General features: G+C 41.3%; 1 protein-coding gene across 3 annotated transcripts in view; it reads right to left on the reverse strand.

The window, feature by feature from the left end:
* Ttn (titin) overlaps positions 1-26094 on the reverse strand; it is a 273795-nt gene that overhangs the window by 202996 nt on the left and 44705 nt on the right. For 2 of the 3 annotated variants that reach the window (XM_029536006.1, XM_029536008.1), the window contains exons 44-46: positions 19487-19675; positions 14100-14156; positions 536-3184 (exon numbers count right to left, since the gene is read on the reverse strand). In XM_029536006.1, coding sequence (XP_029391866.1) covers positions 536-3184; positions 14100-14156; positions 19487-19675 — 2895 coding nt within the window. Of the gene's footprint in view, positions 1-535; positions 3185-6055; positions 13013-14099; positions 14157-19486; positions 19676-26094 lie in introns of those variants that run through there. The other variant, XM_029536007.1, reaches the window with a different exon arrangement.

Consider the following 26094-nt stretch of genomic DNA (forward strand, 5'->3'; position numbering starts at 1 on the left):
TGCGGGGAAATTAATAAAAACTAATGCAATGTGTGTGCATGCGGAACCACAGGACGCACCGTTGAAATACACCCTGCCATCTAGGAACTGAAAATAAGGTGAAAGCACAAGGAAGACCAGCTGATGTGGCGAGGTGAGACAGAGGCCAACAGACAGAAAGAGATGACGAATCATGGTCACGTTGAATTTAGAGAAGAACCTGGTGGTTTCAGATTGCCTATGCACTGAAAACTTTTTATTATATATTATCAAATCATTTTCATATGAAAACGTAGTCATCACTATAAAACATATAAGCATATGTTTTATTGACGATGTAGGTAGCAGTGCGACTATGATAATGAACTACCCAACCAGGCTGAGAGAATTTTAAGTTAATAACCATGATTATGTCTGTTTTTTTTTTTTTTTATTCCTATTCTAAATAGCTGGCATTCTGGAAAAGTGGCAGATAGTGAAGATTCAGTGGTGCAGCCTAAATCATTACAAAGTGGTGGGTATTAGAGCCTGGTGCATTTAATCCTTAAAGTCCAACCTCTTTCTCCCACAGTGAGCTTTGCTGACGTCTTCGCTTTCCCACTGTCATTTGAGGCTTCACAGACATACTCCCCTTCATCCTCCATCCTTACTGCCTCAATCACCAGAGTGTAGGCGTTCTGCTCCTTTAAACACTTGAACTTTGCATCTGAAGGCACCAAGTTACCCTTGAAATACCAGTTCACCTCCTTAGCATTTGATATGGAGGATATAAGGTGGACAGTATCTCCTTCTTCAGAAATGGTATCCACTAAGTGTTTACGTACAACAGGGCAAAGGTCAGCTAAGGTACCCTCAGTTTCTTCTTGTGACGTCTTTGTACTGGCCTTCTGGGTATCACTCTCTTCTGTTACTTTCAGAGTCTCATCCTGCGGAACCTCATCGGTATCTCCATCTTTGAATTGACTTTCTACTTTCGACCAACTGACCTCTTCTTTGGAGACAAGGTACTTAGAGTCAGCTTCTGCTTCTGTGACGGTTTCAACTCTCTGTGCATCTGCAAGGTGATCTCGTCCGCCTTGCACCCCTATTTTGTTTTCTTCCTGAATCCTCGGGTCCTCAGCCATTAAGATGTTTCTTTCTTCACAGACAATGGAGCACAAGGCATCCTTCAGTTCAGTTTCCAGGTTAGCCATTTGAGGATCTATGTCTTCAATCGTGACAGTTAACTCTTCGGTTAGTGATTTCACTGAGGTAATAAGGTAGGTGCACAGGATACGCTTGGGCTCTTGAGTGAAGTTTATGGCCATGACCTCCACCTTGTCAATGTTTCTTAGCCACTCAGAGAAAAGACTCGCTTGGTCCCTGGCCACGGCAGCTTGCAAAGCCTGGCGGACCTGAGTTTTCAGATGTAATCGCTGCTCTTCGGGAATACTAGGAAACAATGTTTCCTTGGAAAGCAGGTCACGTTCTTGTATCTCCTTCACTCCCTGTACAGCCTCTGGCTCTTTCTCAGACTTAGAGGTTTGGCTAGTGGGCACTGCCATGACCTCTGATTGTTCTTCCTTAAGTAGGACCTGCTTTTCCTCAAGTGCTAGTGGGAAGCTTAGGGACTTGCCCTCCTCGGTCCTCAGGGCAACGTCTTGCCCTGTGCTTTCTAGAGTGTTTGCACTGGTCATCAGGATCTTGTCTTCTTCTGTGCATGCATGTTGGAAGGGGACTCGGGGCTCAGAGCACATGTGAGAGACTGCAACATCAGGCCCCTCTAAGCTTTCCACACGTCCCTCAGCTAAGCTCTGACTCAGGAGGAGAGCTCTTTGCGCTTTGTCCATGTCTGGGATTTTCTTTTCTCCTAGCCGAAGTGTTTCTTCAGCCACAGAGGACAGAAGCGCATGATCAGGAGGTGCGGTGGAAGACTGTGGATAATTCCCTTTGGGTTCGGCTGTTAAGGTTATCAGAGGCTTGATGGGGACCGAACTCACTTGTGCTACAGATGAGGCACCTGGGAAGACTTCCTTGGGCTCTTCAAACTGTAGGGTAGCTTCCTTGGGGAGGGTTCTCTGAGACTCGACTGTCTGCAGGTTTAAAGTGGGGGGTGGTCCTCTGCCTGGCTGTGTGTGAACTGCACCATCAATGGAAGGCAGCTCCCTGGTACCCTGGGGAGTGGACAATACAATGGGTGGCAGCTTCTGAGCCCCTATGGTCACCCCAGTACCCACTTCACTGTCATCAACATTATGCTCAGAAGAAAGCTGCAGCTTTTCCTCTGCAATTAAAGCAGCTTTTGAAATGGCACCCTCGGCAAAAGCTGTAATTTCCTGCCGTGAGTCAAATCCCTGAACTAAAGGGCCCCTTGTAGATGTTTCCAGAAAATCACCAGGAACTCCTAAGGTGGACTCTTCCTTGCAGGAGGCATCGGGCACATCTGTGTCTTCCGGAAGCACAAGAAGCTCTGCGGCACAGGTGGACTCCCCCCAGAGGTTCTCAGCTTTGCAGACATACAGGCCACTATCTCCCCTCTGTGGGTCATTAACGATAAAGGTCCCAGATCCATCTGGATTGTGAATGATGGTGTAACAGACGTTGGTATAAAGTGGTGTGTCTTCTTTGAACCACAAAACAGTGGGGGCAGGCTCTCCGTGCACCAAGTACTCAAAGACAGCAGGGATTCCTGGGGCACAGTGCACTGGTTTTAATTCCTTGAAAAAGTAAGGAGGACAAGGCCCTTCGCGCTTTTCCAGAGCTATCTTCTCTACGGACTCCATCTCCTTGTTCCTCTCTCCTTTGGGACTTATTCGTAGGTGAGCACTACATATTGCCCTTCCATAGTCATTACTGGCCATGCATGTGTACTCCCCCTCATCCTGAAATCTGGTGAACAGAATGATGAGGCTGTGGTTATCCCCATCAAAGACAAATTTGTAGTCAGCAGAAGGGGTTAATAGCATCCCATTAAAGAACCACTGGATTTTAGGCTTGGGGCAGCCAATGACAGTAACAGACAATTTAGCTACATCTTCAATGCTTATTTCAACGTCTGATATTTCTCTGATGAAAACTGGGGCAGCGCCTTCCTGTCTGGAATCAAACTGGGTGGGAAGAGCTGGAGGCTCAGACAGAAGTTCAAGTGTTTCATTCGCATTAGGTGAACATAGATCAGAGCTATAGGTTTGAAAATCTTCCTCCGCAGACAGAAGGCTAGCAATTTCTGTGTGGAGAGAAATTATTGTGACATCACCATACAATTTTGTTCAACAAACAGTACCAAAGAATTAGACACCAATTAGTGGCCTTCTGCATTGGAATAAGGTTGTGGTGAGATTAACTTATCAAAAACAAAAACAAAAACAAAACAACACATTCATAACTTTCTTAGCCTGTTATGGAAAATCGAGCAGTTATAACAACTACACAAAAGCAACTTTATATCCAATTTATCTGTTAGGGTTTACAAATGTGGTAAACACCTGGATCTTAAGTTTGAAGAAGTACTAAATAAATATTTATAAATCATAAGTCCAGGGTTACTTGCATCAACTTCTAAAAAGACATAGAATTGTTATATAGGATTTTCTTGAATTTAATGATCATTTTCAATGAAAACATGTTTAAGCTAGCACTTCTAAATGGATATCAACAGTAACAAAAGCAGAGGCTAGCCAGGCATAGTCTCAGGTTAGAAGGCTGAGGCAGGGGGATTCCCAGTTCCAGGCCTGTTTGGGCCCTTCCTGTATTAGGGCACAGGAAAGATTTGTTTCTGATTGCTGCAGTAGCCACTGTTGTTGATATTAGAAAATCAGGTCTCCCTTCACTCAGATAACTCATCAACATACTTCAAGAAATGTTTTATAATAGGATAGTTAGGAAAACAGGACAGAAATAAAGAAAAAGTGACTCCAATATCCAAACATTGGTGATAATTTATTATGTAAGGCAGTTGTACAGCATTTTTGAACCAGGGCACCAAGTAACATATATTCTTTCAACAGGATCTCAAACAAACAAGTGAGAGACAGGTAGCTTATCAAAAGGAAGTAGGTTCTTAATTCAGTCTGCTGGGGATATTGGACTGCCCAGTTACTGGAAGTTCAATTGCCTAAATAAAAAGCAGTTTAATTTTATTAATGCACTTCCCTCATATTACACTGGGTAGTTTTGTGCCTTAATTCCTTGCTGGTCTAGTGTCTTAGTATATTGGAAGACAGGGCTCATGTCTGTTGGTTATAAAACACTAGGTAAACTTGTCTGTAGCATGTGGCCAAAACTGACAATTTAGCTACATCTTCAATGCTTATTTCAACATCTGGTATTTCTCTGATGAAAAATGGGGCAGCACCTCCTGTCTGAAATGAATCCAGTGGAATGAGCCGGAGGCTCTGACAGAAGTTCACATGTGGAATACTTACTTATTAAGCTACTTATGACTGTCCCTAATAAACCACTGATGACTTCATACTTAGACTCCACACTTAAGATACTATCAGTGGCTACTTAGCTAGGCATCTGTGCTAAGTATATTAGCTCTCCCTTCTCTTCAATCCTCAAAATATCTGCAAAGGGAACAGATGTGCATATAGTTAAAATACCCTGAATTGCTAATATGTAAAAATACTTTCAAAAGTTTCCCCTATTTTAAAACACGGCATATTCATCATACCCACAAGAACACAGTTCATGAGCCTCAAATGGGCCCAACTATGAAAGCTGTAGTTATAGTTACCCGAGTCTACAGCATCTCAGGATGACTTCTAAATCCAACTCTGTGTGTGTAACACATGGAATTCTTAATCAAGCATTGGGGAAATTAATATCCCAAGCTGCAAAGTTGTGTGTCATCGAGTCAGAAAACAAAAGATTCCCTTTAATGATTATGTGGGGAAGGCTTACTTTTTTCCCTTTCAGCTATTATTATTCAACACATCCTTAAGCTCAATGCATCTGAGGCCAATAGAATCATAATGAGAATAATCAAAGCCTCCCTTCCTGTGGGAATAAATGTATACATTAAAAAAAAAAACAACAAATATGAAAACATTTTCCTCCTTCCCTGTTTTCTTTTGCTTTTCTAGATTTTTTAATGTGGTTTTGCTTGTGCTATGTGGGTTAAGTGTGCCTGTCATGTCGGCTAAGTAATTGAACATGCAGTATGAGACTAAATGTAGGGAACACATTTAAGCCCCTTTGCTACAGAATTAGCTTTGCCTCCAAGACACTGGTGTAGTATATTATATCTAAATTATTACCAAAGGTATGATGTGATCTGTGGTTGAAGTGCAAATCATTGTTCCACAGTATTCCGTACTAGATGGTGGTCACTTTAAAGAAATATAATTTTAAAAATTTGAGGAAAAAAAATTTGAGGAAAATGAGACAATTGGCTAGTCTGCCTATTTCCTGCATGTTTTTAATCTTTGATTTGGATGATGTGCAGGAACTTCCATTGTTAAGAAAGCAACAGATAAAATAAACAACTAATATGGTGGCTATGTAAATTCTTATGGAAATTAAAATTGAAATAAATGCTTTGTTTGGTAATCAATATTAATATGACAAATACAATTATGACCCTTAAATATTGCTGAATGCAGTTTTCAAGTGCAACTAGTAGGTCATGAACATAACTTAAGAATGGAAGGCTAGACTAATAATCTCATTGTCTCTTCTGTGGTTCTCATCTGTTACAAGCTGAAACTTACTTGTTATATTTAGTTGTTACCACTAGGTAACAAAGAATCGGTCCATTGATTTTATAACCTATGAGGCCATTTGACTTAACGCCACATTTTTACATAAGAAAGCTGATCTTTTTCATATTTATTATGTCTTACATGCAAAGGCCAAGGTCTACATTGATTGATATTCACAATATTAAAGCACTGTGAATTATTAAAATTGAAAAACAAACCTAAAAATTTACCTTAGAAACATAAACATCATACTGGAATTTGAATGTTTATTGATCTCTAGTTATTTTTAAAGCTTAAAATTCTATAAAAATAACAAGAAAACTTACTCTGTTATTATATATACTAAACAAAACTATCATACCATCTCAGTTATAAAAGTGTCCTACCTTTTGTCTAATTTAGAGATTCTGACACTGGCATGTAGTTAAATATTTATATTCAGACAAATAATAGCCCAGGTCAATGATAAATTATACTGCACTTCACTTGATGCCCCAAATGAGAAAATAAAATATTTCCAAATGTGGAAAGACCATAACCTTTATGCATGCCCAATTATCAAGACTGCAACATAAACAGACTATGAAGTTGGCTATCATTTGGGCAACGCTGAGTTTATTACTCATTTTGCCCTCCTACATCTGACTAAATCAACATAGGTTTGTCTGAATGCTAAGAGGCTTCTAATTCGAAAGTGACCTAGGGTTGGAGGGAGTTTTCTCTTACCAGTTTATCCGCATGGTTATCCGACATGGTCACCCTTCTACCTTGCATCTATAGTGTACCCGCTGAAAGAGGATGCTGTGACACTCTGCGGAGGAGAGGTGACAGAGAAGCACAAACACAAACACAAACAACTGGGTATCCAAGAAGGTGTTTAATTATGCTGGATGATACATGGTGTAACTGACACAGGTGATGGTTTCAGGATTTAGATCACAGAATATTTACACGCATGAGTAAGATGAGATTTCTACACAGAAAGATCATCTCCATCTCCAGGGGTCTTCAGTGTCATGATCCAAATACAGTGTCTACACTTGGAAGGTTGCTAATCCGTAGACTCTGGGAGTGACAGAGGCCCTGAGCCATCCCACTTTAAGAGAGGGTGAGGATAGCCGAGCTCCTAGCCGTTCCCGAATTGTTTGTAGCTACACAGCTGTACTCCCCCTCGTCGCCTTTAACTAAGCCTGTTATGAACAGATTGTGGAACCCTATGCCACTTTCCTCAGCACTGAACCGTGATCCTTGGACCAGTTTCCCATCTTTGTACCAAGAAACGGTGGGTCTCGGTGAACCACGGACTAAACACTGGAAATATGCTGCTGTCCCTAAGGGTGCGTGGCAATCTGAAATACCTTTGATGAACCTGGGAGGGCCATCCACCACCTGGAATTCAAAAAAGCTGTCTGCATATCTGCTCCTTAAGACTAGCTCCTCCCTCTGACTGCTTAAAGTCACTTTGCTTGTCCTGGTGGCCACAGCAGAGACTTGGGACTCTCCCATGGTGAGGAAGCCTCGGCAGATGGCCTCTCCTGCGCTATTCAGAGCTCTGCATCTGTATGTCGCACAGTCGGAAGGGCCAACATCTTGGATTCTAAGGCTATGACTCCCTTTCTCCTCGCTAATCACATACTTTGTGTTGTCTGGCTCAACGCACATGTACTCTTTATACCATCTGACTTCTGGGGGAGGAATGCCTATGACTGAACACTTGAACACAGCGCTGGAATTTTCTGGAATTCTAAAGTCGCAGATGGGTGTTATGAAGCGAGGAGGCATTTCAAAGGCTTCCAAATCGATCTTAAACTCTCTGCCTTCTTCCCCTTGGGACTCCGCACTAGGATCGACTAAACTCAGCGGGAGAATATCTAAGCTCACGATCATGCTTTTATGATCAGGAGTAAATTCAGGAACCGTGACTATTTTCACCTGCTTTTCAAATTCCTTCACATCTTTTTCACTTAGTTCCACTTCCAGGACAATCTCTTGAGGAGATGGTGTTCTCGACGAGTTGGTGTTTGCCACGTCAAACTCCATGATGTGTTGGTGGGTTACTGGTGGTGGCAGGGCCACGGCTCTTTCCTCTTGGGGGATGACATCTACTACTGCAAAGCTCTTTGCCTCCCCTATGATGTTTACCGCATGGCACAGGTACTCTCCCCCATCTCCTTTTTGAATGTTGGAAATTTCCAGAGAACACACATTGCCCACCCTTTCCATTTTGATCCTGTCATCTGGCTCCAGCAAAGATTTATTTCGATACCATTTCACACCAGGAACTGGAAGGCCCTCGACTTCAATGATGAAGCCCAATGTTGTATTTTCGTATATCTTCCTTCTGCTTAGAGGCTCTATGAAAGATGGAGGCATTTCATTGTCTTTGGGTTCAGTGGCTTCATTGGGTGTGCCGAATGAGTCTGAACGCCATGTTTCATAAGGTGAACTCCTCTCGTCCGTAGGTGTATGGAAATGCTCATTTGCAGTGCTGTCTTCCCTCTCTAGCTTTGACAGGTTCATGCTTACATTTCTAGCCTGGCTTGGTCCTCTAGTGGGAATAAAACCTCTCTCTAGTTTCTCACCTGGGGGAGTGGAAAATCTCTCCAGAGCCTCCCCTGGGGGTGTAGAAAATCTCTCCAGAGCCTCCCCTGGGGGTGTAGAAAATCTCTCCAGAGCCTCCCCTGGGGGAGTGGAGTATCTCTCCAGAGCCTCCCCTGGGGGAGTGGAGTATCTCTCCAGAGCCTCCCCCGGAGGAGTGGAGTATCTCTCTAGAGCTTCCCCTGAGGGTGTAGAGTATCTTTCTGAAATTTCACCTTCAGAAGGTGTTGAGTATCTTTCCCCATTGTCCTCAGCTCTTGAATTTGCTACAGATTGCTCAATTCTATCTGAAGGCTTAAAATACAAATCAGGAGACTTTGGAGATTCTAAATTTTCTACAGATGATGGCGGGCTATAGAACTGATCCAGCTCAGACAGGTCTTCGCTGCTTGTACTTCCCACATCAATGGAAATATCAGACTCTGGAGAATAGGGCCGCCCTAGGGATTCCTGTTTCTGGTTGTAATATTCATACACAGTGTTGAAAGTCACTTCTTCAACCTCCATTGAAGTGACCGAGTCGCTCTGAACAAGCTGTGCCTTGTGTTTGGCATCTCTAACTTCAGGCACCTCATACCTTCCCTCAGCAAGTAAGTATTGTGTTAGGGAGGTCTCAGATTCCCCCTCTTCCTTTGTTTGGGCCTCCTCCAGTCTAGGGAGATTTTCAGACAAACTCTTTTCTATCTTTTCTCCTTCCAAGGTGGAGAAAGAGCTTTCACTTTGTACGTGAACTTCACGATAGGTTTCCTCCCCTGGGGCCTCGAGTGACTCACTGAACTGTTCCCGTAGGTCCTGCTGCTCTCCGGTCATCAAGAATGGCAAGTCCTGACTCAGAGACAGCTGTCTGTGAGGCGCCTCTGCTCCATGCACAGCACCTCTGGGGTTTTCTAAAGTCCCTTCATACCCCTGAGTCACACCAGATGCTGGTTTCAAGGTGGGTCCGTCCTCCATTTCATGATCCTCCAAACACGCTTCCTCACTCGCTGCCCTTTTCAACTGTGAGATGAAACTCTTATCTCCATTTTCTACAGAAGCATCGGTCTCAGAAACGTTAGCTTCTTCCATATCAGCAGAAGGAGTCTGAAATAAAGCCCGTGCTTCACCATGGACCACTTCAGAAAATGACTTGGGCACACGATCAGGTTTTAAAATTGTTGTGTTTTCTTCCTGGGCATATTGAAAGCTTTGGTAGATAGAAATGTCTTCTTTGTGGCATGTTTCCTGCTTGTTTTCAGTTTCTTGGCCCTGGAACACCTCGCCTGGATCTTCTACGTGAGAATACATTTGCTTTAGATCAAAGACAACGTCTTCAGGATTAGCCATTTCTGAAGCAGGTTGTTGAGTTTTTAAAGAGCTTTTATCTTGTTGGCCATTGGCCAAAGCTTGGGAAATCATGCCTGTACTTTCTAGCTGTGAGTGAAACTGCTTTAGGTCAAATGTAACAGGTGCTTCGAGCTCAACCTTTTCTTGGTCGAGGGGAAGCATTTCTTCCTGTCGTCCCCTCTCTTCTATTTCAAACTCCTCGTGAGCTTGAGAGGAAAGCTGCTTCAAATCCATTATGACGTTATGTGAATCTGCTTCTGTTTGGGAAGCCACTTCCTCTGCCCGATGCATATTGCTCGAGCCTGATTCATTTTGTGTTAATGAAGACTCTCGATTATCCCATTTCTTTGGCGGTGCTGTAACAAAAGATTTCTTGGTCCGTCTCTTTTCTACGACTCCCCTTTCTGCACGCTGCAGCTTTTCGAATGCAATGACCTTATGCTTCACCTTTTTCCCGGGGTAGTACCTTTCTCCTTCAAGGCCTTCTTCATAGGTAGGGACAGGCGAGTCTTCCACATCCTGAACTGTGTCAGAGGTTCTCTTGGAGTGGATATTTGGCACATAATCACTTTGAGAATGTCCTTTCATATTTCCCCAGTCTGGTCCATGGTGTTCAACATCATCTCTGACCTTGTTTCTAATGTTAGCTTCTCTGAAGTCATCAACAAATGGATAAATGGTAGCCTCTGCTTGGAGTGACTGAGACCTCTCACCTATATGCTCCTCATCTTGGCATTGTAGGAACTCCGTTCTGTGAGGCTTCTCCATGTCTGTGGGTCTAGAAGCATGCTGCATAGACTTGGATAGTTTTTCAACAGTAGTTGGACAGTATACCTCGTTTTTCTTGTCCAACTGCCCAACTGTCTCAAGGCTTTGAAAATACTCCCTTACAGTATATTCTTTTATATTTGATTGGGCAGCAAAAGGACCAACTGGATTATCACAAAAATGTGTCCTTACAGATTCCCCCTGAACTTGTGTTTGTTGATTTTTGGAATACTGTGCATAAATTCCACTTTCATTTTCCAACTGACTATATTCCCTATAAGTGATGGGTTCTACGGTTAAATCTAAAATACTCTCAGCTATGCCTGAATCATTTTGAGCCACACATTGATACCTTCCAGAGTCTTGTGAACTGACATCATTGATATATAATCTGTAGCTACAATTAACTTCTTCAATCTCAAACTTTTGGTTCTGCTTTACAAGAATGCCATTATGAAACCACGTGACTACTGGCTGAGGCTCCCCCGATATTAAGCATTCAAGCATTACAGAATTCCCTTCCCTACAACTGGCACTCCTTGGCATTTTCTGTAGCATCTTTGGCGGTTCATTAGTGATATCAGAGGAGAATATAAATTTGTGCTTTGGTGACTGGATGGCCTGATCTCGAGATGTTACTTCAGGCTCCAACTCAAACAGATCCCTGTATTCTTTGTTCTGTTCTGGGGTCGGAGTGGCGGCAGTTATCTGAATTTCTACAGGGAAGGAGAGTAGCTCTCTGTCTGCAGAGGGGGGTTCTGGGAGGTGAGTTTTTAACATGTGGAGATGTTCTTGCCTCTCTTGACTAAAAGATGGGTGAATCCTTCTTGCCTGGTCAAACACCAAGGCCAGCTCCTCTTCTTCATCTGCGTAGTCAGGCCACATTGGAACTTTATGAGGCTGGGACTCATACCTTGGCTTTGCCCTCACTCTAAGCATACTGGTTGCTTTAACTGTTCCATACTGGTTAAATAGCACACAGGTAACAGAGCCTCCATGCTGGGGCCGAACAGAAGGAAAGGTTAACGTTGAGTAGTTCTCAAATGTGTGAGTGGTAAAACCTTGACTACGTGGTATGGGCATCTCATTGTTATACCATGTCACAATGGGCTGAGGGTATCCTTGAAAATGACACACAAATTTACAGCTGTCGCCCTCATACACTTCTTGCGATTCAATATCCTGGAGAAATGAAGGTGGGCAACGTTGTGGATGTTTTTGGAAGTAATTTTCAAAAGATCTTTTCTCCTCGTGCTCTGCTTTGAACTCTTGCACTTTCATAGAAGCGTGGCACTGCCCCTCTCGCCAACCCCTCTGTGTTCCTCCTCCACTATCTACATCTTCGGTGCCTTTAGCAGTAACAAATGTATCCAAGGACTCACCAGGATATGGTGTAAGAACCTGAGACACCTTATCAGGAGACTCACATATTCCTCCACTCCTATATCCATGCATTTCCTCATTAGAGGTAAATGGCAACGGTCCTCTGATCACAGTGCTGGTCACAGACTCTTCAAACCGCTCCACAGCCTGCAGGTTTTCGCCTTCTAGGACATGCTCATACGAGTAGCCTTTCTGGAGGCTTTCTTCTAAAAAGGTCTCTTGGTCCGGGCTATTTTCAGTCTGGAGATCTTCATCACCAGTGGCCTGAATGCTTGAAGGAGGTTCTCTGTTTTGATATATTTGATTTGGAAGGGAGTACGGACTCTGGGTGACTCCTTCGGCTGAGTTATCAATCCTATCCCTGTCTTCATCAAATTCACGCCCAAACCCACACTTCCCTTCCTCTCTAGAGAGTGAAGCATCTCTAACAATATCCTCACTTCTCACAGTCATTGAGTTTACTTCAGATGACGCTCCTAAAAGTGATAATTTCTTTTTCTCTAAGAAGATTTTTCTCGCCTCCCGTAACCGCTGCAATTTCATTTTGGTTTCCTCATCTAGGAAACTCTCACCTACACTCAGGCATCCTCTGATGTCAAATTTGCTTTCTGACCACTCGTCATTGTACACGTAGTCTGCCCTCCTGACAGGGCTCGCTGACCTAAAGTGTATAGTTCTCACCATCCCCTTCTGCTCCACATCTTGCTTTTTGTTAAAGGGGGAGCCAGTAAACCTCAGGCCCACCTTTATCCTCTCTTCTCTCCTTTCACCTAGACCCCCTGTGTTTTCCCATGTCTGTTCTGCCCTTTTCAGAAATTCTAAGTATCTCTCATCTTGCCCTTTCTGGATAACATGCAGTGATGCACTGGACTCGGCAGATCCCTCACTATTAACAGCCAAGAACCTGTAACTGCCCGAATCTCGGCCTTGGACCCTTTTCACCTCTAAGCTGGAAGAGTGTTGGTGTAAGTCACTCTCGGTCCTTATGACCCGGCGGAGACCTGTTGGGATGGGCCTATTATTATGAAACCAAGTCATTTCTGGAGTTGGGTAGGCAACCAGACTGCATGTAAACACAACAGGTTCACCCTCTAAAGCATATTGAAATGTGAGTTTTTGAGTAAAAGTCGGCTTGAAATATTCAGGCCAGGAGCTTGTGGATGACGTTCTATTTGCATATCTCCTGGCCATCAGGGAGTGGTAGTCTATGTCTTCCGAGTCAGAGAAGGCTCCTCGTGCGTCTCCTGCGCCGTCAGCTTCCCGCTCAAAGAGTTCTTCTGAAAGATAATTAAATTACAAAGCATTTTACTATTTTCCACAGCACTTGGAAAAGTTGAAAATAAATGAAATTGTAAAATAGGAAATGAAATGAAGTGCATGCTACAGAGTCTCACAAATCCGTAAAAAAATTCACTCACCATATTTGTTCGAATAAACGCAACACCATGCTCTGTTTAAAAGATTCTGACACGACAATCGTTCGTTGTCTGGTCTTTTCTTCAGACTGTTGAAATTTCTTCTTGAACAAGCAAAAGTGCATTTCAAAAGTAACATATTCCTGTGTGTATTTGTTTTGTGAGCGGTACAACTTTGCTGTTTTGATGGCTAAGAGAGAAATCTTACCTGACTTGCAGAGAGTAGAATAAACGCCCTTTCTGATCCTTTTGATTGTAGATTAAAATATTAAAATTTTGATAATGAACTTTTAAAAAATACATAGAACTATAATCATAATAATTAGATGACATAAAGTGAGAAGGCGTTTATTCGAACTAATACAGCTATAGAGTCACAACAGTATGCAAAGTAAAGCAGGCAAGGGTCACATAAGATAGCTATCTGCAAGCCAGTATAAGAGACATATCATGTTAAAGTGATCTGTGTGCATGAGGTCTAGACCAAGAATGGGCCTGTAAGGTTTTCAAACATCCTAAAAAAAGTAGCATTTCTATTATAATTCATTCATGACATTGCATTCTGGAAATGACAGGTTAACCCCCATTGTTCAATTCAATTCACCGTGATTTTGAACACAAACCTCTACTTCCATGATTTCATGCATTAACATGACACCCGTTCATAGTACACACTTTTCAAGATGGCTGCAAACACAAAGCTGAATGTGGCTGATAAAGTTTCAATGTAAGATTTTTTTTTTTAAATTACCATCCAACAATTTACTGTGAAATGCACACAACCGTCAGCATACTAAACCAGGCATGCGACATAGGAATATATTCTCAAAGAGATATATTTGTACATCTATGCCATGTCTTCAAAAATCCTAAGAGAAATCAAGTAGGTCAAGGATTCTGCTAATCTTCTGGAGTTTCTATTTTAATCTCACAGTCATCATGACAATACCTTTCATCTCCATTTCGATTTGCTGGCCGATCCTCTCATGTAGAATTGACTCGGGGGCTAAAATAGAAAAGTAGTGAGATACCTGCGTGAGTAACTGCACACAGCTTCTGAATCAACTCATGCGATAATTGCTGCCCTTCTGTTGTAAAAAAATAGAAAATGCACCCCACCAAAATACCCATGCCAATGAATCGATGAGCGGTGGATCACAAATTATTACAAAAGAGTCATGTTCCACTCCCCCGTGCCTTTACATGCACCCAGAAAAGCAACTCCAAAGCTAAAATACTCTCTTCTTCCTTTCCTGCCAACTGCATACTTGGTAAGATGGGAAACCACATTTCTTAGGAACATGCACTTGATCGCTTGCCACTTGTATTTTTTTTTCCCCTGCAGAATAAATCATTTTTTACTAGTAAATGGTCCCTTGATTTGAACCTCTTCTCAGACTTGGAACAATGCAACATTCAGTTACACATCAGCCAGGGAGCACAGACTTCTCGACTCTGTTTTTTTATTATTGTTATACAAAGGACAGGTGTAGGTTTGGGGCACAGTGGTCTGTCTCTAGGACAGCTCCCAGGACAAGGCTGGTGGCCTGGGGTGCATGTTCTTCAATTCCTGTAGCACTGGCAGTGTCTATGAGGGCTTTTCCTGCATTTCCTTGTGATCTCTGGCACGATGTAAGTGACAAACCTGATGTTTTCTTTAATGATTCTGTTTACTCCATAGATTGTCTTAGTTTGTTAGTTTCAGACACTCTTAGTATCTGAATGGAGTAACTTTTGTAACTACTCTGCATTGTGATTCTTTTGCTAGTTAAGTAAAACCGTATACTAGCTGTGTTTGGAAGAATACAACTCAAGGCTGAATGCCAAGAAGACGGATTATCATTGGATTGAGGAGGAAAACAGTGTGTTAGTCCAGAAGTAACATTTGATGTTTCTATCTTATTATCCACTAAAGACCACTGTTCAAACAGACTAACAAGCCTTTTACATTCCTCTTTGATCTTTATGGACAGTCATGTAGCCTATATAGATGATTTAGATCAAAATTAAAAAGGCACATATAAATACTGACTTCATGTTAGATAATTAGATGCTTGTGCTCAATCCTTCATTCTTCAAACACCTAGAAGTATCTCATCTTTAATACTTTTATAAGTGCAAGAAATGCTGTCTGGATTTAAAAAAAAAAGTACTCTTGTTCCAATAATGTTTTAATAATATAATCCATTGTAACTGATTACAGACGAGTTCCTGGGCCAAAAGTCCCCAGCTCAATCCGCTCTACAAGGATGACGTTCAGCCATCCTCACTGTACTTTACAGAAGAGACCTGAAAGAGCCACACTTCTTCCATGTCTACAACACAGACAACTCCCAATCGCACAACGCGGCAAAACTGTCACCTCTGTTGCCTACACAACTCACAGACAGCACCTTCATATAAACAACCATTCTGTACAATAACTATGCTAGCCAAACACTTCAGTGAGACTGAGATCTAGTACTCTGGACAGAGCCACTTTGCTCACCTAGACATTTGCACTGTTTGTTATGGAACTAGATCCAGAGATTGCCTGGGAACAAAATCTCAGATTCAGAAAAGACTCCTCTCTGGGTAAGAGGGATTGTGGATGTAGTAAATGAACGAATGAGACTGATTCTCCCAGTTGGCAAGAGAGAGAACCAAAATTCACTACACAAGACAGAACTTTACTGTTCCCTTGTTATCTGTAATATCCATCAGCCATTTGATGATGATCAGGGAGGAACTTGTGGCTATTCCTTCCCATAACCCTTGGGCATGCTTGACCCCTTTCCATGTGACCCAGTAAAGGTCCTTTGCCTATAGATATATAACACAAGCTATGGGCACTTCAAATATGACACTCTCATTGTATTTATACCTAAGAGACATGGGTAAGGGGAAATTTATGCTACTCCCAGACAAATTTTTCTGTGCACTTTCAGATACAATAGAGATTCAAGTACAATAACAACTAAAATCATGATGTTGCCATGAGAAAATTGCCATAATTTCAAGAGAATACAAGACTATAAGAGCAGTATCATTTATAGAAAAATTATCTACAGACCATTAATTGTAGCCCAAATAGAACCCTATTATTTTCAATATCCAATTTTTGTTTTCATGTCTTCCCCATATAAACCTCAAGCCTCCAGGACTGAAAAGAAATGACAGTGACTGTCGAATGGGTAACTCACTTATCATTAGGGAAATCTGTTTAACTCTTACTACAGAACCAATTAAATTGAAATTCATCTCAGCACCAGACACAATGATAATTACCTAAGAAGTAGCTGGCAACTACAATAGTTTAGCCTTCCTTGGTGTATTTTCAAGATTTGTCTTTGATAAATATTAAAAAAAAAGAAGAAGCACATATAAGTTAAATGGATTTCCTGATCCTAGATTTCAAAATGAATCTGTACCAGAGAGTTAAATTCTCCTACAAGTTTGGCCAATGACTTAGCCTACGCTCATAAAGTGCTTATGGGTTAGATGTTAGAGGTAGTTTAAGAAACATAATTACTGACTAGGTTTGGTTGCATAAAAAGCTTCATAAAATGATGAAGGCAAAAAGAAAAGTGTTGAGCACAGCTAAATGTTAGGTGACCGCCTTCTGTACCTAGCACTACGAGGTAAGCACAGCACAGCACAGCACAGCACAGCACAGCACAGCACAGCACAGCACTACAGTCCTTGGTCTACCAGCCAAACATTGTCTATGACAACACACTGATGTTTCCACTCTGTGGCCATTTCACTCTGATGCCTCTGTCATTACATCTTCATGAGTCTAGATTATATCAACAGAAATGTCATCTAGACTATAGAGGAACTGAGCAGAGTTGCCACACTTCACAGTGAGGTCCCAAAGAGGCAGGAGGGCCTTCAGTCTACCCTTCCCCCCACCCGGGGACTTTTCAACAAGATCTCTCTGATAACTCAGGACAGGGTGCAGCATGGTGGAACAGATGTTGCGGTGCGGGCAGAAGAGCTTTGAGACACACTCAAAAAATCTACACTCCATATTTATGCAATGATCCTTGACACGACTTAATTCCTTTTGGGATATTTTATTCTCCTTTGCAGTGAAAGAGGCAGTAGCTGCTGTCTGGGACTTTGTGGACTCTCTGACATCATTTCTAGAACTTTGCCTATTTAGAGCTTGCACTATATATTTATAAGCAGCAGGAGAAAGAGAAGAATGCTAAGCTTTCTCACTTGCCTAGGTCGTAAATGACATGTCACAAATGACATAAATGACATGGAAGAAGAAGATGGAGGAGGCAATTGTCATGTGAAAGTATCATGCCAGATGCTGTGTGTGCTAGAATGTAGGACCACACAAGAGAACATTCACTGCCAGTGGTCCAGCAATGGATGGTTACTAAAGGCTAATGCAGACAGTGTACGGCATCTGGCTCCTTCCTCTGTCATCTTTTCAGTCATGCAGAGTAACACAATCTGGTTCTCTCTCCATTCCCACCCATTTTTTTTCTTTAGCTGACTACATTTGATTAACCATTTATCCTCCATCTTATGCTTTAATATATTATTAAGCAGAAAGATCATTTGATGAGGAAATGATGCGATCTCTTTGGCAGAGTCAACCCCTCTCCTCCAAAAGAAAAGAGCCAAGCAAAGTTGCTGTCTAATAAAATAGTTATTTCCTCTTTCATGGAACACATACTCCAATCAGGTTCAAGTCAGTGGGTTAAACCTGGAGTTGGAGGCTTGGTGAGATGTATTGCATGTTAGTTGGTTAGTAAAGCACGAATTGATCCAAGTATACAGAGGAGCAAGCAGCAGGGGCTCTTGTTAGTAGCAGTGGGGTAGTAGACAGCAAATCAAAGTTCTTGGAGCAAGAGGGGCTTTACCTTTTGCAGTCACTGTGAGAGTAGCTGCACAAGTGGCTTCCCCAGCACTATTGGCTGCTCTGCAAGAGTATTTCCCAGCATGCTCTGGGTAAGCATCAACTATAAGCATTAAAGCCATGCCTGTGGACTCCTCAAAATGGAAAACTACATCTTTTGATGGTAGAATTGGCTGGTGGTCATGAAACCACTGGATTGCTGGTTTGGGAACACCAGAAACCCTCGCGTGAAATCTGACTGTCTCCCCGCTGTGCACCCTGAGGCTTGACAGAGGCTGGATGAAGATGGGCTTTTGGCCAAGGGCCTCCTTCTTAAGTGAGACTGATGGTGAGGCATGCCATTGGGACTTTGATGTAACTTCTTCAGATTTGCTAAATCCTGAAAAGAAGCATGCAGTTTTTAATGCCTTTCTCTATTTAAATCCAAACTCACTTGGAATTGTCTACTTTAAGTTTACCACAGATTTCAGTGATGGGCTAGAAGTCAATCCAATCCTAATGCTTTGTCACTATCGAATCTAAGTCACACAAATTCTTGACCACTTTCCAGACAGACAAGGTGAGACAACATCAGATTAAAGAATAAAGTAAACGCCACAACCCAGGGATATAATAGTGGAGAATGCAACTAGATTTGAGAATTATTTTTCCTACTTTTTTTTAATAAATCAAGCTTTTCTATTGTGTAAACCACTTTAAATTTGTTATTAAGAAAATGTATAACTGTAGTCCTTAAAATTAAAGAAGAAACTGGAACTTCCCCTAAATTCTTATGATTTCCATGTATTTCATTTAGATTACATTTGTTGAGAAAAAAAATAACATGATTCTGTGTGAAATTCTTTTATAATTTTTAAATTTTATTTTAATGTGTATGTACGTGGTATGTAGGTGTGTGTGTAGCTGAGGAACTAACTCAAGACTTGGAGCATACTAGGCAAATGTCATAACCACTGAGCCACACTCCCAGCTCACTGTTACTCTTGTTTTGAATTAAAGTTCTCAGTTATTGAGAAAGTGTTTCTGATTATAACTAATGAACAGGAACATTAAGACACCTTAACAGTGGGGCTCTCAAAACTTAGGGGTCCCTTCAGTCTTGGTGAGTAAATTTACCTTGTGACCAGATCTGAAACTGTCTACTGCGATGCCCGTGAAATCAGAGTTCTGTCAGCAGCACGTGAAGATGGTCTGATCTCTATCCTAGTTCAGTAAGAAAGCAAATATACCCCACTGCGCCCAGCACTGTTCACTTCAGTCTGATACATGCTGATCAGGAAGCAGAAAAGCCAGTGGGGATGGTGATACATCACAAATCTTTCCAGAGAGAAAGCAAGGGCCCACAGAGAGCGAGGGGGCAGAAAGTGTGCAACATGGAAATGGTGAATTAAATGAAAAGAATGAAGGACCAACGGTTTATGTGAAGTCCTTAGAGACTGTTACTGGTATTGTGAAAATTCTGAAAAGTCTCACTGTACCTTCCAGCCTTAGGGTGGCGGTGCTGGACACTTGGCCCACAGCATTATTAGCAACAAAAGCATATGTCCCTTCGTCCTCAGGGTAGGCTTCAGCAATCTCCAGTTGGTAGGTGTCTTCAAACTGTGTCATCCTGAAGAACCGAGATGGTTTGATTTTCTTGTCTTTGCAGTACCAAGACACCTTCAAATCTGCAAAATAAAACACATTTCAATCTTCTCAGTGGGTGTAATCCCTTTACTTATCTTACACACAGTCTGGATGTGACCACAGACCACATTTCACTTTTTAGCTTAAGGATCTTTTATTTTTCTTCTGCACACACCATGCCTGTTGCTATCTGTCTCTCATCTTCAAAAATGGAATATGAATCTAGAAAGATCCAGCTTGTTCAATTGTTGAGCTAGTTGCAATGTTTTAAACTCTGAAGTCTTAGTTTTATTCTTTAAAAAAACATTTTTTTTTTATTTTTTTGAGACAGAGTCCCAGGTCTCCCACACTGGCCTTGACCTTGCTATGTAGGTGAACATTTACATTTGGCTTCTCCTGCTCCTGCCTTTAAAGTCCTGATGTTGGAAACTTCAGGCATGTGATGTTGGTTATATTATTTTGAGGCATTCACATGGCACGTTCAGTGGCTTGAGAAAGAGTTTCATTGTGAAGCGCTATGAAGGATCTGGAAATTTTGGCCAAGGTATGGGATGGAACGTGAGGAAAACATCTACACCAGCCAGCTTGCAGAAGGTAAATAAATCAAGAAACAGATCAACATCCCATCAAGCCTAAAGTGGACATCCTTACATCTCTCCATCTTATTACCAATGAGCTGATGTCAAAAGGCTTTAGCAAAATAGTTGTGTAGTAAATAACTGTTTTCAAATGAAGGGAGAAGAGGCATCTTAGACTCATTTAACTATTTCCTATACAATAATTTGGGCTATCTTCATAAAAAAAATACAAACCAAGGATGAAATGAAATGTCGCTGCACGGTTGTACATTAAGAGAATGCACACCTTTAGTTGATCGTGCTTAGTGTCAGAACTGAGCCATCGCAGTTTGGAGCACAGTCGGGACACCGTTTCCTTATCTAGCTAGTGATATGCTAGTCAGTAGCCCATCCATTCAGAATTTTGGTGCCACTGCTGATCTCCCAGTGATAGCAACTATTTGTGAACTACAAGATCTTCTTTCTAAGGAAGCAATCCTTGACGTTCCCTGGGTTAGAAGGTAATTAGAAAATGGTTTGTGATAATATCGTTTGCTAGCTCATGACCCAGGTCATGTCACCTAATCTCTCTGAATCCTGTTCCTCATCTACCAGATAGGATGAATAAGAATCCAATGACGAAATACTGCGTACAACAGCTTCGAGAGCTCAGTGACATATCACATGGGGAAGGACTCACAAGCCACTGAGATAAGAGTTGTTAGAGCAAGCCAATGTCAAAGGAGATCAGTGGTGTCTTCAGCAAAAGGCTAAGGGCCTGTGATAGGCAAATGGCATGAGGAATTACATAGCTATTCCACGAGCTAAACTCCTCAAGTGTGTGTGTGTGTGTATGTGTGTATGAGTGAGTGTTTGAGTGTGTATGAGTGTGTGTGAATGTGTGTATGTGTGAGTGATTTTGTGTGTGCGTGCATGAGTATATGTATGTGTGAGTGTGTGTATGTGTGTGTACATGTGTATATGTGAGTGTGTGTATGAGTGTGTGTGAGTGTGTGTGCAAATGTGTGTGTATATATGTGAGTGTGTGTGTATGTATGAGTATGTGTGAGTGTGTGTATGTGTGTGTGCACGCAAATGTGTGTGTACGTGTGTGACAGAAACTGCTAACAATCAATGCAGTAAATGGAGGAAAAAAAACAAAATGAAACCTTTCCTGGCAGAGCACTCGGCCCATCTGGCTGGCCGGCCACAGTCTGTGCTGCTCATTGGCAGCCTGTGGCTTCTGTGAGGCTCCTTCCCTCACACCCTTGTATTTGGCTCCTTAATAGTACCTTCCTACTTCCTGAATATTTTCTTTCTTAGCTACTCTTTTCCCTCTGCCCTGGGTCTCCTTGACAAAGGTCTCACCAACACCATGCAAGCTTCTCTCCTGGCCAACAATAGCCCTCTATTCCTCTCTGCCCAGCCCAGGATTATGTCTAAGGACAGGCTGCACTGTGCTGCTTAGAACCTATCACTCCTTGAGTTGCTCCTTGGTTGCAAAGATCAACTCAAAATAATGTCCAGGCACAGGATGGGGAGCACTCTGGTGTCTGGCCTTTGGCATCTTGCCTATTCCTGTCATTACGTTCCAACTAAATGTCAACGACCCACAGATTCGGGGTCATCATATTCAAAGTTTTCTGTGACTTGTAAAAGCTTCCTTCTCTGCATGTGTTGTTGTGTGTACTCTGATCCTACTATGTCTTGTTCAGTGAGCACACCTTCTCCAGTTGTCTCTCTGACAGAGAATATTTAGTTTATATGATAGCATCTGTGACTGTGTGATGTAGTTAGTCATCCACGTGTCCCTTCACCTCTTGGAAGGCAAAAGCTTCGTCTGGCCACTCCCAGCACTTAGAAACTCAGCAGTGGCAGGGTCATTGTGTATTGATAGAATAAACTTGCAGTGGCTGTTTCAGAAACTAGTGGGCACCTTTCGTTTTTAGATGGATAATTATTTATTATTTTATTTATCTATCACTCTCTAAGTCTCTAAATGGTACAGGCTTAATTCTTTTATTTTTTTAAATTTCAGAATGTTTCTTTTACTTCTTTGGATGTTAACTTTAATAGAATCAACAATCTTTCAGTAAAATATAAAGCAAATATTAAGCAAATCTGCAACAATATTAACCTATATAAGTAACCTTTTTTCTTTATTAGATATTGTCTTCATTTACATTTCAAATGCTATCCCTTTTCCTAGTTTCCTCTCCGAAAGTCCCCTATACCCTATACCCCCACCCCTGTTCCCCAACCCACCCACTCCCACTTCCTGGCCCTGGCATTCCCCTACACTAGGGCATATAATCTTTGCAAGACCAAGGGCCTCTCCTCCCATTGATGGCTGACTAGGCCATCCTCTGCTACATATGCAACTAGAGACACAGCTCTGGGGGTACTGGTTAGTTCATGTTGTTGTTTCTCCTATGGGGTTGCAGACCCCTTCAGCTCCTTGGGTACTTTCTCTAGCTCCTCCATTGGGGGCCCTGTGTTCCATCCAATAGCTGACTGTGAGCATCCACTGCTGTATTTGTCAGGCACTGGCATAGCCTCAAAAGAGACAGCTGTATCAGGGTCCATTCAGCAAAATCTTTTTGGCATATGCAATAGTGTCTGGGTTCAGATATCTACAGAACATTTCATCCTAAAACAAAAGGATATACCTTCTTCTCAGCACCTCATGGTACCTTTTACAAAATTGACCATATAATTGATCACAGATCCAAAAATACTAAAACAACCCCATGCATCCTATCAGATCACCATGGATTAAGGCTGATCTTCAATAGCAGCATAAACAATAGAAAGCCAGCATTCATGTAGAAGCTGAACAACACTCTACTCAATGATACCTTGGACAAGGAAGAAATAAAGAAAGAAATTAAAGACATTTTTAGAGTTTAATGAAAATGAAGCACAACATAACAAAACTTATGGGACACAATGAAAGCAGTGCTAAGAGGAAAACTCATAGCTCTGAGTGCCTCCAAAAAGAAACTAGAGAGAGCATACACTGGCAGCCTGACAGCACACCTAAAAGCTCTAGAACAAAAGGAAGCAAATTCACCCAAGAGGAGTAGACAGCAGGAAATGTTCAAACTCAGGGCTGAATCAACCAAGAACAACAAAAAGAACTATACAAAGAATCAACCAAACCAGGAGCTTTTTTTTTTTTTTTTTTTTTTTTTTTTTGAGAAAAATCAACAAGATAGATAAACCCGCAGCCAGACTCACTAGAGGGCACAGGGACAGTATCCTAATTAACAACATCAGAAATGAAAAGGGAGACATAACAACAGAACCCGCGGAAATCCAAAGCATCATCAGATCCTACTACAAAAGGCCATACTCAACAAAACTGGAAAAGCTGGATGAAAGGGACAATTTCCTAGACAGATACCAGGTACCAAAGTTAAATCAGGATCAAATTGACAATCAAAACAGTCCAATATCCCCTAAAGAAATGGAAGTAGTCATTAATAGTCTCCCAACCAAAAAAAGCCCATGACCAGATGGGTTTAGTGCAGAGTTCTATCAGACCTTCAAAGAAGACCTAATTATAATTCTCCTCAAACTATTCCACAAAATAGAAACAGAAGGTACTCTACCCAATTCATTCTATGAAGACACAATTACTCTGATACCTAAACCACACAAAGACCCAACAAAGAAAGAGAACTTCAGACCAATTCCCTTTACGAATATCGATGCAAAAACACTACATAAAATTCAGGCTTATTTCTTGTAGAAGAAACTCTAGAAAGGGACTAGCAAACGTTGCATTTACACTTTTCCACCCGCAGAGGGCACCAGAGACCTTCAGCAGATAGCATTTTCCTGGGAGAGAGCAGCCTCAGATAGTTTACTCAAGCTTCAGGAAGTACTAAGGCTTCCTTCCTTCATATTCGGAAAGTTTGGAACAAAGGAACTTCAAAACTCAGAATCCTCTCCAATTTGTGGAAGGCAAGATCTACTTCCTTAGGAAATACATGGTCAGGGTATGTTGGGTAAATATTTTTAGTCTCAAGAGTAAAACTCCATTAATTTGAATGTTTCTGGAAGGTAGTTCCATTTCATGAATGTAGTTTATATCATATCAAGAAACAGGTCTGTATGAGAGTACAAAAATGTTCACCTATGTATAATAAAGACTACCACTCATAAGGAGTTAATGAGTGATAAAGTTACAAGGTCTACTCTAATCAGGTATCAGTCAGGCAGAAGCAATTCTTTATTGATTTTAGAATTTTATAGAAGACTCAGAATGCATTTTTGTAACATTTAAGATAAAGCTATAACATGATTTGTAGACTAAAAGCCACTATACACATATTGCTATAATTATTGCTATCAGGTGACATGTGTCTCTGTGTATAAATTTTCCCCTGAAATTCAATTCATAAATGTATTTGCTGTAGATATCATATATTTCATTTTTAAATGATATGACTGCACTAGAAGAACATCACCAAGCTGCTGGTACCCACTTGTATTCAGCATATCACAAGAACTAGGCTTGGGAGGCACAAAGACTGTAGAATCTGCCCACATTTTCTATCTAGTGCCAGTCTCTAAGGCTCTAACAGATGAATGCATTAGCACCGGTCACTAGGGAGCCATGCCTACAGGTGCTTTACATACATCATACTTTAATTATACTCATATACTGAAACAGGTCTATTAGGTTCTTGAATTAGCATCTCCTTCCCAGAGGAGACGCCATTAGGTCAGAAGATCTATGGAAATATTAACTTCTTTAGGAAAATAGCTGTTGGCAAGGCAGAAATTGGGTTTATCAACTAACGGAAGCAACATAATAAACAAAAGAGTAACTACCAAGCTTTGAGAATTCCCCTGTAGTGTTGCTACACACACACACACACACACACACACACACACACACACACACACACACACAAAACAAACAAACAAACAAAAAAACAAGAAAATGAGGAAGTATTTTTTTTCCATCTGGGAGTAAATCAAACTTTTATTCCTTTGATTTGTCATGTGAGCACCTGAGGTCAGGCCATAATCATACTTACATTGTGTTTCGTTTTGTTTTGTTTTTAATTATTTTTTTCAAAGTCAAGTGAGGGGAATGGCTAATGGTATTTGAGAAGCATGCCCACGATCGAAACTGAAAACAGGTAGGTACGACTGAATGGTGGTTATTTGCCAAGCATTGTGTTAGCTGCAGCCTTGAGTTTTTCTTTACATAGCCTTGTTGATAATCTGAAGTGGCTGATCTCATTCATTTAACAGCCACATATTTCGTCTATCACCAATTTTTTAATTGAGTATCTGCTATGGACAAGGTGCTCTTCTCAGGCAAGGATTCTCTCGCTTTCTAGACCCTCTTCCCTATTAGCAGGCATTGCTTTTATTTTTAAACACCAGGTTCTAGACACTAGAGCCCAATCCCTGCCCTTGTGAGACAGACATTCTAAGATTTAATGTAGTAGCATTCTCATTAGGTTCATAAGAGACACAGAACCAAAGAAATCATATGGAGTCACATTCCAATCTCGCCTTTGAGTTTAAAGCTTAAGCCTTTGTCCAAACGGGGAAAAATACCTTCCGCATACACTGTCCATAGACACAATACCTCACATGTAAGCAAATTTCTCCTGAAATCTATGAAACTGTTACTGTAGTTAAAATTCAATTGAAGTTTTGTTATAATTTCCCAATTAAGAGATTAAAAAATGTAGCCACATCCATAGGGAAGGTAGATATTTTTAAAGATATTTGTGGGAAAAAAATCTTCAAAGGTTTTCAGAAGGAAACTACCTTAAACATTTTTCAAAGGTAAAAAACCAGTAATATATATAGTACAAAACAAAATGTATATATATATATATATATATATATATATATATATATATATATATATA

Source organism: Mus pahari, chromosome 3 (assembly GCF_900095145.1).
Source record: "Mus pahari chromosome 3, PAHARI_EIJ_v1.1, whole genome shotgun sequence".
In the NCBI taxonomy this organism is placed as follows: domain Eukaryota; kingdom Metazoa; phylum Chordata; class Mammalia; order Rodentia; family Muridae; genus Mus; species Mus pahari.